The 13,558-nt window shown below is 42.3% G+C and overlaps 1 protein-coding gene across 1 annotated transcript; it reads right to left on the reverse strand.

Moving 5' to 3' along the window:
- Positions 1 to 12,095: 12,095 nt before the first annotated feature.
- On the reverse strand, positions 12,096 to 13,552 carry LOC102251500 (spermine synthase). The gene has a single exon (XM_014539568.1). It carries the CDS (start codon positions 13,522 to 13,524, stop codon positions 12,529 to 12,531), a length of 996 nt encoding a protein of 331 aa, XP_014395054.1. The 5' UTR covers positions 13,525 to 13,552; the 3' UTR covers positions 12,096 to 12,528.
- Between the last annotated feature and the right edge of the window lie 6 nt (positions 13,553 to 13,558).

A 13,558-nucleotide genomic window follows, 5' to 3' on the forward strand; every position in this document is an offset into this window, starting at 1 on the left:
ATTAACAGTTGATTATTTAGGCTTTCTTAAATTAGCTTTGCTGGAATCTTATAAGGAATCTTCAGATTGAATTTTTTTTTTAATCCTCACCTGAGAATATTTTTTCCATTGCTTTTTAGAGAGAGTGGAAGGGAGGGGAGGAGGGGAAGAGAGAGAGAGAGAGATTGATGTGAGAGAGACACATCCACTGGTTGCCTCTCGCTCATGCTTTGACCGGGGGCGAGGAGTGAACCCACAACCCAGGTATGTGCCTTTGATCAGGAATCAAACCCAAGACGCTTCAGTGCTTGGGCCAGCGCTGTAACCACTGAAAAACATGGCCAGGGCCTCCAGATTGCCTCTCAAAGTTAAGAAGCCAAGACAAATAGTTGCCACCACAGGCTTTGCCTGCAATACCTATAGGTTTGGATGAATTCCTCAGGTCCTTTTTTTTTTAATATATTTTATTGATTTTTTACAGAGAGGAAGGGAGAGAGATAGAGAGTTAGAAACATCGATGAGAGAGAAACATCGATCAGCTGCCTCCTGCACATCTCCTACTGGGGATGTGCCCGCAACCCAAGTACATGCCCTTGACCAGAATCGAACCTGGGACCTTCCAGTCCGCAGGCCGACGCTCTATTCACTGAGCCAAACCGGTTTCAGCTCCTCAGGTCCTTAAGGTTCCCAAAATGTCTTGAGATTCTTCTTTTGCCATCTCTTAGGAAAACAACCTTCATTCCAATGTAAGAGGCATATCTATTGGTTGCCTTGAACCTGAAACCCAGTATCTGATGGCAGTATCTGGAAACACTGCTGTGATGCATATAAGCACGGTACCAGGCTGTTTTCCCAAAGGGCTTTTATTGGCTTCCAAAGTCAATCTTAATTCCTCAAAACTTTCTGGTGACATCCAAGTCTATGCATATCTCTCTCAAACATGATATTCCAGTCAAAGCCCTGGTTAATAAAACCAGTCTCCAATTGTGTTCTGTTTTAAAAAGAACCTTTTCTTATTGAATTTATGCAAACAAACATTGCCATGAACATAGTCATACTCATTAAGAATTTCTTAAATTCTGAAGGGATCAAGTAGGAAGAAAAATATTAAATGCTTCAATATTGCTTATAAAAGTATAATTTACCAAATTGCTCTAAGGAAAAATACAAGTTTCCTATATCTGGAAAACAAAAAAATAAAATAAAAATCAGCAGTATTTTCAACAAAAAGGCATAAAATAATAATTATCCTCAGTTTAGTATCATATAATTAATTCTTATTTATCCTAATCTTCTGCCAACATTTTATGAATCCAGTTAATTCCTTAGAGTTCTATAAATCTTCATCCAGCTTAAAGTTATAACCTGAACATTTATTCTCAGAAAACTCTATTTTAGAATAAGTCAGGATCCTTCCCATGAATCATTAAGATGAGACATATTTGCAAAAGCATCAGAGTAAAACAATGACTGTTTATAAATGACAAAACTTAAAATGACATGGTTATAGCCCTGGCCCACGTGGCCCAACAGTTAAAGCCCAATGGTTGGCACACTGAAGGGTCACAGATTCAATTTTGGTCAAACCCAGGTACCTGGGTTTCAGGTTCAAGGCAACCAATAGATATGCCTCTCCCATTGGTGTTTCTCACTCCCTTTCCCCTTCCCTTCCACTCTCTAAAATGGACAAAAATATACTCAGGTGAGGATTAGCAACAACAACAAAAATGACATGGTTACAGATTTGATTATAATGCAATTGACAAAGAATATTGCTCTTCTGTAATATATAACACTAGAGGTCTGGTGCATGAATTCGTGCACGTGTGGGTCCAGCCGGCCTGCCCAATGGGGGATGATCGGGGGCAGGGCTGGCCAGGGGGAGGGGTTGTGGCAGTTTGGGGGGCCAATTGGGGCCCCAGTCGGGCTGGTTGGATGCTGTAGTGTGCACCATAGCGATGGGTTGTTCCGGTCGTTCTGTTGTTCCGGCTGCTTGGCTTTTATATATATAGATAGAATCCAAGGGGAGGGCGGGTGCTTCGCTGCAGATGCTGCAGGTGCCTTCTGCTCCCTGGGGGTGTAGGGTGTGCAGAGAGCCAAGCAGGGATGGCACCCTCCTTTTCCAGAAGCCCCCACAATATCCTGAGCAGAGCAGCACCCTGGGCCCTAGCAGGAGGAGGAGCATGTCCCACGGTTTCAAAATGGCCCCAGGTGCTAGTCCGCCTGGCCTGGCCACAGAGGGAGCAGGCCTGAGACCGGCAGTTCCTGGAACCGAGTGGGCCTACAGAGCGGAGCAGGGCCTGCGGAACAGACATGGCACCAGGTGCCACCACAGCTCAAAGCCCTGCGGCACCAGCCCAGGACGGCCCGCACCAGGGGCCCAGTGCCAGCTCCCTGTGAGCCCCTGTAGCTTTAATAGATTATTCATCAGCATTCCTGGTGTGCTCTTTCCAGGGATCATTAGTCAATGTAGCTGGTCCTGAGGTAGCCATGGGCCACTTGTCTGGTTTTGCTGCTCTTCTGGGTCTGGAGCTGAAATACAACTGACGTCTAGATGTTATCTTTAGGGAGGGAAGGTCGGGGGTTCTAAGCTGCCTCACCAGAGATATGAAAGATCCAGGATCCAAACCACATGACCAGTGATGTGCGAGGGGAGGATAGGTTACCGGAGGGCAAGGTTCTTGTTCTCCCAGTTTTGCCTCTTGCTAAGCATCCAGAGCTTTCTGCCCTGGTGAGTTTCTGTACCTGGCCCATCATCCTTGCTCTGGGGGTCCAACGGATAGAGAGTACAAGAGCAGATATTTCTCAGGTTTGTCTTCAGAAGTTGCTGAATGCCCTCTTTTCTAATCCTATGAATGACAACTTAATTTGTGTGGAAAATGACATGGAAGAAATTACTCAGAGGATTGAAAATGTCCTGGGTGCACATTGCAGCAGAGATGTAAAACAGATGCTCTTAAAGCTTATAAAACTCCAGTCAGTAACTGGGGTAGAGTCCATGTAACCTCAGCACACAGAGAAGCAATACCTGAAATGATCCTATTTTATGAATGAACCAGCATTTTATACATCTGATGGTGTTCCTTTCACTGCAACTGATGCAGATTACCAAGAGAAATATCAATAGTTACTTGAAAGAGAAAAAATTTTTTCCAGATTTTCCAAAGATCTTTCTTCTAGAAGAAAATGAAAGAGATTTTATCAGGGGCTGGTGATTCATATTTGGATGATATTGATAACGAGATGGGCACAGAGATCAAAGAAGCTTATGAAAAGTTTTGTTAAGAATCAGAGCATAAGCGACAACAGTGAGTTAAATTTCAATGTATCGGTTCTATAAAGCAGTTTAGGTTATGGTGATTTAGTAGAACATAGGAAAACAAGAAAATGTGAAACACTTATGCCAAATTAAGGATGTTCAGTTATGTTACTAGTGTATGCAACTTTAATTTTGCTTGACACTATCTGCCAAAATAAACTTTATTTCCTATAACTTAAAATATATACAAAATAGTATATTATATACAGTTAATTCTACTGTTTGGGCTCCAATAAAATCGATTCTGAAATAAATGAAATGTTAAAAGTGATGCTAGCTAGTTAGAAGTTTATCCTTTAAATGCAGCTTTTCTTGAGGGAAAAAGTCTTTGCCTGGAAATACACATTATTGCAGAAATGTAGCATTCCTTTTTTAGATGTGAGTACATAGCTTGCATCTCGTTTTACATTTATTGTCTCAATGAATTGTTTTAAAAATATGAATCACAATCATAAAAATCTCTGGCATTAAAGTCTTAGAATATGTCATTAACTGATTTACATATCCAAGTGCTATTTGATACCAAGGACTTTTAAAATGTCATTAAAAGAAAAAGTTGGACTCGGCCGGCATAGCTCAGTGGTTGAGCGTTGACCTATGAACCAGGAGGGCACAAGTTCGATTCCCAGTCAGGGCACATACCTGGGTTGCAGGCTCAATTTCCAGTGTGGGGCATGCAGGAGGCAGCTGATCAATGATTCTCTCTCATCAATGTTTCTCTCTCTCTCTCTCCCTCCCTCTCCCTTCCTCTCTGAAATCAATAAAAATACTTTTTTAAAAAAAGAAAAGGAAAAGGTGGAGCTCTCAACTAAACAACCAAGATTCTTCACTGAGGATTTATTGCAATTCGAAATTGTTCAATTTCACTTAACCTTATTACCCAAAAGCCTAGGACATTATTCTGCTCTATTTATATGGCTTTCTTATCTTTATTTGGTAGCATGAATTGCATTGACTTTTTTACTAGAGAATTTTGCTAGATCTTTGTCACTCAAGTTTTCATCTGCTTTGTAATTGATACACCTTGAGGATCACTTTTCTAATACTTTTACTATAATGTGGTACCACCTCAGTCCTATTTTTACCTAATGTCAAAAATCTTCTTCCAACGAACTAAAAACAAAACTTATGTGCAAAAGGATTGCTTGTAAATATGCAGGTAAAAAGTTCTGTTAATAATCCATGCCTTCACATTTGGTATACCTACAGTTAGCTTTCTCACTTTTCTACTTGTTTGTTCAGTCTGGATTAAAATTAGACTTTGAAAAGAAAATGGAAATAGTTTTATTTTCTCTGATAAAAAAAAAGTACACAGAAAAGAATAGGGGACCAAAGGGACTTATGATTTGGGTGGTGCTCAAAGGAACCAGGAGTTTTAAGGAGAGAGAATTCCTACAGACAAAATAGAGAGGGAGAGTGCAGTAGTCCCTAAATCATCTGACATAACAGTAGGCATCTCAAGTGGTAAGAAAGCTGAAAACTGGCCAATAGGCATCAGAAATGGGCAGCCATCCCATCGGCTTTGGCCTTATGTTTCTAGTACCATCTTAGGGTCAGGCAACAAATCAATCTAGGAACCACAGGCACTAACCAGAAAGCACACTGTAAGATTCTGCTCTGAAGCTCCCTTGTAGCATCCTGTCCAGAAATGGAAGGAGGTCATGCTGCTTCTCAGTGCTCTGTGCCATTTTCTGCCTCTTCCTACATGTCCCTACTGTTTGATTTTTGGCCCAAGTTCTGGTCTGCTGCTTGCTATACACTTCCCTCTCTGGCTTCAATTTCCTCATCACTCATAATATGGACATATTATCTCTTCTCTGATGCCTCCTATTCATGGAGTGATATATATGATAGGAAAGGCCTTTGAAAAATGTAGTAGGTTAAATAAATGGCATATTGAGTTCTCCCCACTTTGTCCAATCCTGCCTCAGATCCATTCTCCTGGGTCCCAATACCCTAACTCTATCTTAGCCCTTTGATCAGTCTTTGCCAACTGAGGGACATGGGTACACGTTTTCCCAGGGAATGTGAACAAGTATTATAGCCTCATTTCCACTGTTATTTTCCATGATCACTAGAAACTGGGACCATTTCTCTGGTTTTATGGGGCCTCCCTGATTTGCCCAGTGGATAGCTGTGTACATGTCATAATGGGCATTATGCCACAAGATGAGGCGAGGGCTAGTATATGAGATAACTGCAGGCCTAGGTCAGAGCTTACGTGCAGTCCCTCATTTTGACAAGATGAATAATATTTTGGAAAAATGAGAACCAAGCTACCTCGAATTTCTCCATCTAAACTCCAGCCTCCTTATGTTCCTAAAAAAATTCATCTTCTAAGCAACCTTCCTAACCTGGATCCTAATTCTCCTGGCTCTACTCCCATGTGGCACTCACCTCTTTGTATTTTCTGCTCTACCACTCTCCCTCCTCTGAATAGTAGGAGCTCTTTCCACTACCCCATCCATGTTATTTACCTACCCAGCTCGTATGTGTCCCAGACTACCCACTTTCCCCTCTGTTCATAGTGATCTTCTTTCTACTTCCTCTATCTTTGCCCTTACTCCTACCTACTAGCCCCTCTTTCTAGTATGTTGGTCTCTGCTCCTCGCCAACACTCCAGCTCGCTCCCCATCCAGACCTTCTAATTCATAACTATAACCCTAGACAGATACTTTCCCTACTAGTGGACAGTTCTGGTGCAGTTCAGAATTTCTAGGACAGTGGACTGCGTTAGCCTGAGCTGGTAGACATAAAGCATTCGAGATGGTGGCCTACCAACATTCACCTTAGAGGGTAAGCTCAATTACTTATAGGAACCCCTGTTTTCAGCCATGACCAATCTTTAATCTTGTTTGTATTTTGTCCTCATCCTCATCCTATCAATCATCTTCAGATGTCCAAGACACCTTTAACAAATTTTTATTTCCATAGAGACTGTTTCTTTCCTTGTTTGCCTGATCAGTCAGCCTGCAGAGGCCTCTACCTTTGCCATTAGCTTCTCCATTGAACTCAGTCTGTGACCACAGAGAAAACAGCAAGAACAGTGAAGAGTGGAAAGCATCTAATCTGATCTCTAGAAGAGTAAGTACAATAGCTTTACCCCAAATTAAACTAAATGCAAGAATGGGTGGCCCCTGAGAACTCATACACAGGACACAAAAGTCCCTTTTATTGATATATAAGGACTCTGAAATGCCTTTTTTTTTCTTTTTTGAATCTTAAAATTCTTGAACCTTGGAATTCTATAAAGTTCTGCCCTTGAAAATGCCTACTGTAATAAAGGGAGCTCCCCATTGTGTTTTCTTCACAGCTCTGAAGGTGGAGCCTCTCTCTCAGTCTGTTGCCTGCACCCCAGGTTGTGGCAGGTAGCAGAATCTATAAGGAAAGGACATGTACAGATGCTGCCCAGATGACAGCATCAGAAGAATACATGATATGTATTTTCTTAAAGTACTCTCCTCAAACTGATATATAGTTTCCATGCAATTTCAATTAAAATTCTAATATATAGTTCAGGGTAACTTCACAAGATGACCATAATTTATATGGGAAAAGTAAAAGTGAAACAGTGGAGATATGACTATCCTATATAATAAAAGGCTAATATGCAAATAGACCAAACACAGAACAACCAAACAACAGGTCACTATGATGTGTGCTGACCACCAGGAGGCGGGCATGGAACATGGCAAATGTCAGCAGCAGGTGGCAGAGCATGGAACATGGCAGGCGTCGGCCACAGCGGGATGGTGAAGCAGGTGAGAGGGGGCACCAGACCAAGGCGGGGCGCCAGTCGCTGTCATCGGGGCAAGCCTCTGGTGGTTACTGAAAATTCTTTGCTCCCACGTGCCATGGTTTTGCCCGGCGCTCGCACCCGCTACCAGTTCCGGAGCTGCTGCTCACATCCACTGCCAGCGCCAGTCCCGATCACTCGGTGCTGTTAGTGGTTAGTGGGTACGAGTGGTGGCCACCAGCCCCAATTGGCCCTGAGGGCTTCTCCACCTGCTCCTGCTCCTGAGGGACGATCGGGGCAGCAGCCACCGCTTGCACCCTCTGACGGTGCCGGGCCCGCTCACACCCACTGCTGGCTCACACCCACTGCTGGCGCTAGCCCCAATTGCTCCACACTGTCAGAGGTGCAAGTGGGGCTGGAGCTGTCAATGCATGGGAGCGGTGCCAGCGGGAGCGGGGCTGCCAGCAGAGAGGAGACCAGGGGCTGTGGCGGGAGGGGCCAGGCGGGGGCGTGGAAGATGCGACAAGACCCACCCCTGTGCCCACCACAGCCTCACGGAACACAGTTCCTTTCAAGGTGCACGAATTCTTGCACTGGGCCCCTAGTCTTTTTTATAAATTGGTTCTGGGTCAATTGGAAACTCTCATGAAAAAATATTCACGTATACTTCTAGATCACACTACTCTCAAAATTCAGTTTCACATAAAACAGATCTATTCCTAGCCGGTTTTGCTCAATGGATAGAGCATTGGCCTGCAGACTGAAGGGTCCCAGGTTTGATTCTGGTCAAGGGTACGTGTCCAGGTTGCAGGCTCCATCCCAGTGTGTGGCATGCAGGAGGCAGCCGATCAATGATTCTCTCTCATCATTGATGTTTCTATCTCTCCCTCCCTCTCCCTTCCTTTCTGAAATCAATAAAAATATATCTTAAAAAAAGAAATGTTTGAGGGTTAGCAATAAAAATAAAAACACAGCTTAAAAAGAAAGATCTAAATGTGAAAGGGTAAAAACAATAACTCTTCTAGAATTGCTGTGGTCATGCCTAGCTATTGAGCACTTGAGATGTGCTATTAAGTGTAAATTTTTTACTGAATTTTAAACACTCGGCATTTTAAAAATTGCACTAATTTTTATGTTGAAATAAGAGTTTAGATATATTGGGTTAAAGAAAACATTTTAAATGTTAATTTTGTTTCTTTTTGCTCTTTACTTAGGTATCAGAAAATTTTAAATTATGCATGTAGCTTTCTTCATATTTCTGGTTAAACAGCACTGATCTAGAAGGTATTATAAGAAAATATCTTGACATATCTAATTAGGAAAAAATGTCTTAAGTGGCATTTACAAAGCACTAACCATATAGGGAAAGACTGAGACATTTGACAACAATGAAATGTTAAAAAGACAATATTAAGTAACTTTTAGTTATCAAAATGCACTATAAAGGGACTGAAAAAGGCAAGTCATACAATGAAAAAATAAATTTGCAACACATACAACTCTGAAAGGGCCTATATACAAAGCACTCCATTTTCTTTATATACTTGATATACTTTATACTTCCCTCCACTTGTTTTCTGAGTCATGTCGGATTGGTGTTTTCTTCATTATATGTTTGACAGAATAACCAGAAAAGCCATCAGGGCCTAGAGATTTTATATTATGGTAAGTTTTTCAATTAAAAATTAAATGTTTATATAGATATAAAGCATGGCAGAATGTCCACCTTTTTTCAGTTCTGGAAATTTGTATTTTTACATAAGTTATCCATTTTGTCTAAATTGTCAAATTTGTTGACAAAATTGTAATATTTCCTTATTGTCCACTTAATGTCTGTATGAGGTGTAATGATGTCCCATTTTTATTCATTATAATTGTGTCTTCTTTATTTTTCCTTAGTCTAGCTTATCCATGTTGTCAGTATTTGAAATAAAGAATAGTTTTTGGCTTTCTTGGTTTTATCTATTGGTTGCCTATTTTCCATGTAATTGATTTCCACTTTTTATTATTTCTTCTACTTATTACATTTTTATTAAATTTATTTCCTTCTTTTTTCCAGCTTCCTATGATAGAAGCCTAGTCCACCAATATTGTACTTTGGTTCTTTTCTAATACCAGTATTTAAAGCTATGAATAGTCCTTCTCCTCTCCCTCCTTTTCTTCCTCCCCTTCACTCCCTCTCCCTCTTCTCCTCCTCCTCTCCATTTTACTGTTCCACAAATTTTCACACTTCATGAACCTCAATCTATGTTCTCTCAACAATGCAATATTGCCAGGCTCAGCTTGGGTTTGCCTTTCCTCGTTTCAGAAAGTGTCTCCAGGCAGAAATGTAAGGCAATTGTTGAGATCGTCTCATCTGTTCCCTTCTCTCTAGAAATCACAGTCCAGCGCAGCTTGTTATCCAATGTCGTTAGCCAACAGTTGTTTCATGTATTTTGTCTACTTGTTTGTACCAGGAGGGCAAACCCAGGCCCAGTTATTCTATTGTGGTTAGAAGTAAAAGTCTTGCTTTATTTTTTCACCCTATATTTAGCCTCCCCGCTCTCTTACCCAAACAGATATTAACTCTATACCATGTAGAATTGGTCTTATACCACATAGATTGGTCTATTTGTAGTGCGTGTGTTTTTTTTATAATTTTTATTATTGATGAGAGAAAGAGAGAGGGGGAGAGAGAGGGAGAGAGAGAGAGAGAGAGAGAGAGAGAGAGAGAGAGAGAGATTGATTTGTTGTTCCATTTAATTATGCATTTACTGGTTGATTCTTGTATGTGCCTTGAATGGGGATCAAACCCACAACCTTGGTTTATTGAGATGATGCTCTAACCAACTGAGCTACCCTGCCAGGGTTGTTTGTAGTTTTAATTAATAATATTAGATTCTAAACCTTAGTCTTTTCTAGATTTTTCAATCAACATTGTTTTTAAAGGTCTGTCCATAGTGCTGTAGTACCTCTATGTTGTGGTTCTAACTATTGCATAGTTGTTTCACCAGCATATAATGTTCATCTCTTTATTTGTTAAATTTTGTTTTTCTTAAAGTTTCATGCATTCCTTGTTAATTCCTAGATAATTCAGTTAGTTGCTAATGTGAAGGCATTTAACTTTCTGGTTGATTCATAAGTTTCATGCATTCCTTGTTAGGTTAATTCCTAGATAATTCAGTTTGTTGCTAATGTGAAGGCATTTAACTTTCTGGTTGATTCCCTGTTATCTGGGTCTCTGTATCTGATCCTAATTGAAAAGTAACCCAGAAATTTCAAGAAAAATCTGCAACCTCAGACACTGGATGAGATGGAGGGTCAGGACAATTATGTTTTTCATCTCTTCAGTATTTCTCAATACATAGTCTCAGAGTTTAGAAGCACACTGATGGCTTGGAATGCACCAAGATAAGCAGAAGCTAGCCCCACAGGCACTGGGGTGGCCTGCACTGGACTAAGCTGTTATGTTTAGAGCTCATATCAGGGAAACATAAAAATGTGGAACTGGAATGGGAAGATGAAGCTATAGCAATTCCAACCCCTCTTCCTTCTGAGCTTCCGCCTAGCCCTAGTCCTGTGTGGAGGAAGGGCTGAACCACTGGGTCCAGGCTGAAAAAATGTCAGTTTGGCTGGGACCTATAGTCTTGCTAATTGTCCCAAAGCTAACAGCGTGGCTCCTTAGCAGAATGATGGTTCGTTTTATCCTCAGCCTTAGGAAGGTAGTGAAGACTTTAGGAGGCTATGTGAGCCTCGCTAGGAAAAGGGACCCACGCATGGCTCACAATGACAAGTAACAAAGGTGCTTCTCCCACTCAACCAGCATGTGATGAAATGTTTGCGTTTCTGACGGTTTATGTGATGATGTAAGTAGAAGAAAATCACAGTGCCGACTGGTCAGACATCCAGCCAGCCAGCAAACATTTACCAAACACCTACATCTGTCCATACTGTGCCAGGTATTAGCAATACAGAGATGGACTAGATATAGTTCTTGTTCTCAAGTAACTTAGATATAAACAAAATAGTTTAGTAAAGTATTCTAGTAATTGTAGATTTGGGGTAAAGCATGTCACAAAGAAAAACTAGAGTAGGGTCTAGAGAGTCCAGAAAGGTTTTTGAAAGATGATTACATGTGAGCTCATAATAAACATTGGGTAGGTGTTCCCCGGACAGACCACGCAGGAAAAAGCAAAGGAAGGAAGGAAGGAAGGAAGGAAGGAAGGAAGGAAGGAAGGAAGGAAGGAAGGAAGGAAGGAAGGAAGGAAGGAAGGAAGGAAGGAAGGAAGGAAGGACACACGGGAAGAGCACAGGCTTTGGAGTCAATGTTTAGATGCTTACTTTTAAAACCAAGGGTGGCTCCTTTCTTTATGCTAGGCCTGTTTTTTGTTCTTTTAAAATAAACTATATTATATAAGGTATCTAAGAGTAGTCAAATTCATAAAAGAGAAAGTGATAGTTGCCAGGAGCTGGGGGTAGGGGAAATGGGGAATTGTTTAATGGGTATGAAAAAGTTCTGGAGATGTTCTCACATGATGTGCATACACTTCATGCTACTGAACTGTGTACTTGAGAATGGTTCAGATGGTAATCTTTTATGTATATTTTATCACAATAAAAAAATAAACTATAAAGTCCCCCAGTTACTTAAGTTAGGAAAGGGTTATTCTGTCTATATTATCACACAATGATCTGGGCCAGAATGTGTTCTCAGATATGAGACCCCTGCTGTTTTGTGAGATAGACATAGAGAGGGCTGGATTCTGGGCATCAGTTTTAAAGTGAGAAAGGTTTCTTTGTTTCATATTTTTCTCATTTGTAATTTTAATCAATGCATTGCTAATTCATTCCGTTTTAACTATTTCTTATAAGCATCAAATTTACATATATATAATTAATTTATTTCAAAGAGGGAGAGGGAGAGAAAGATAGAAACATCAATGATGAGAATCACTGATTGGCTGCCCCCTGCACACCCCCCACTGGGGATTAAACCTGCAACCCGGGCATGTGCCCTGACTGGGAATCGAACAGTTACCTCCCTGTTCATAGGATGACACTCAACCATTGAGCCACACCAGCTGGGCATAAGCACCAAATTTTAATATCTAAGTTAACTTTTGGGGGAACATCATAGAGACTTTCCTCCAGAACAAAACAATGATATTCATTCCTCCAAACAATCAAATTCAAAGTCTAACAAAACAAAAAAACACAAGAAAAGCCCATACATTTTTAAAGAGTAACAAAATCACATTCTAGGGGTTCATTGAGCAGCCTTCTTCAAGCTGTCTCATTATCTTCAGCTGGCTTTCATAAACAAAAGCACCCTAGCTCATAAAAACATACATTTTCCATTTGCTTTTTTAAATTAAAAGTAATTATTAGACCAAAAAAAACCCCAAAACACTTGAAGAAATTCACCAGCAACCGCCTGACTCCATTCCATGGCATGTGCAGCCTGTGCAGGTCAGGAAGGCTATCTGCAACATTCAGGATTAGGGCATACTGATCTTCAAGGCTGAGCTTTCTTCCAAACGGTGTAAAATACCCACAGCTCCAAGTATGAAGGGACACAGACCACTTCCTTGGAGAATTCCACCGGGCAGTAGAGGCATCCAAGCTGCTGTTCGTAGAGTGAAAGGGCTTCCGTCAGGTTGACACCGTTTCCCTGCGTGAAGTACTTCCCGTTCTGCTTCAGGACCCTCATGGACAGGTCCAGGATCAGCCTGAGGAACTCCCACGTGGAGTCCTGCTCCGGGGCCGTGGAGATGGGAACCGCCGTCAGGTCGTTGATCACATAGTCAAACGCTCTGCCCTCGGCGGCGTACCTCTTCAGCACCGGAACGCAGTCCTCCACCAGAACCTGGTAGCAGTCTCCCGTCAGCTGGTCCAGGACGTCGCCGCACGTTTTCCGCATGTGTTTCTTACACCCGTCGATCACCATCTGGTCAATCTCGACCATTGTGGCCATCCTGGGCTTCAGTTTGACTATTTCGCATAAGACGCCTCCATCCCCGCCTCCCAGGATCAGCACGTCTTTGCCAGCGTAATCCTCTCTGCCGCTGCCCATGATGGCATGGGTGTAGACCCAATCGCTCTCCGCCAGGTTGATGTCCCCGCTCAGGATGAGAATATTCCCGTACTGCTTCGAGTGCAGGATCTTAATGTTCTGATAGGGCGAGTCCTCATCATACACCACCTCGTCGATGTCGTACTCCACCAGGCGGCCGTCGGCCGTGGGCCAGTACCGGTCGATGGCCCCTCCTCGAACTATGGGTGGCAAGCGCTTCGCCCTCCCAGGGCTGCCCCGACTCAGGTCTTTCATTCTTTCCTCTACTTCGTTCAGAAGACCGTCCACCTCCGTGGCTTGCGCATCGCCGCCGTAGCTCTGAAGGTCCAGCGACACCAAGCCATGCGGGTAAATTCTCAAGTTGGCGAAGCTGCCGCTCGCGCTGATGTAGGTCGCTAAGCAGCCATGGTCCTGCCAGGTGTGCAGCGACTCCGTCATGCCCCGCGCCCGGAACACGGGCCGCAGGGCTGCG

Source organism: Myotis brandtii, unplaced genomic scaffold (genome assembly GCF_000412655.1).
Source record: "Myotis brandtii unplaced genomic scaffold, ASM41265v1 scaffold220, whole genome shotgun sequence".
Taxonomy (NCBI): Eukaryota; Metazoa; Chordata; class Mammalia; order Chiroptera; family Vespertilionidae; genus Myotis; species Myotis brandtii.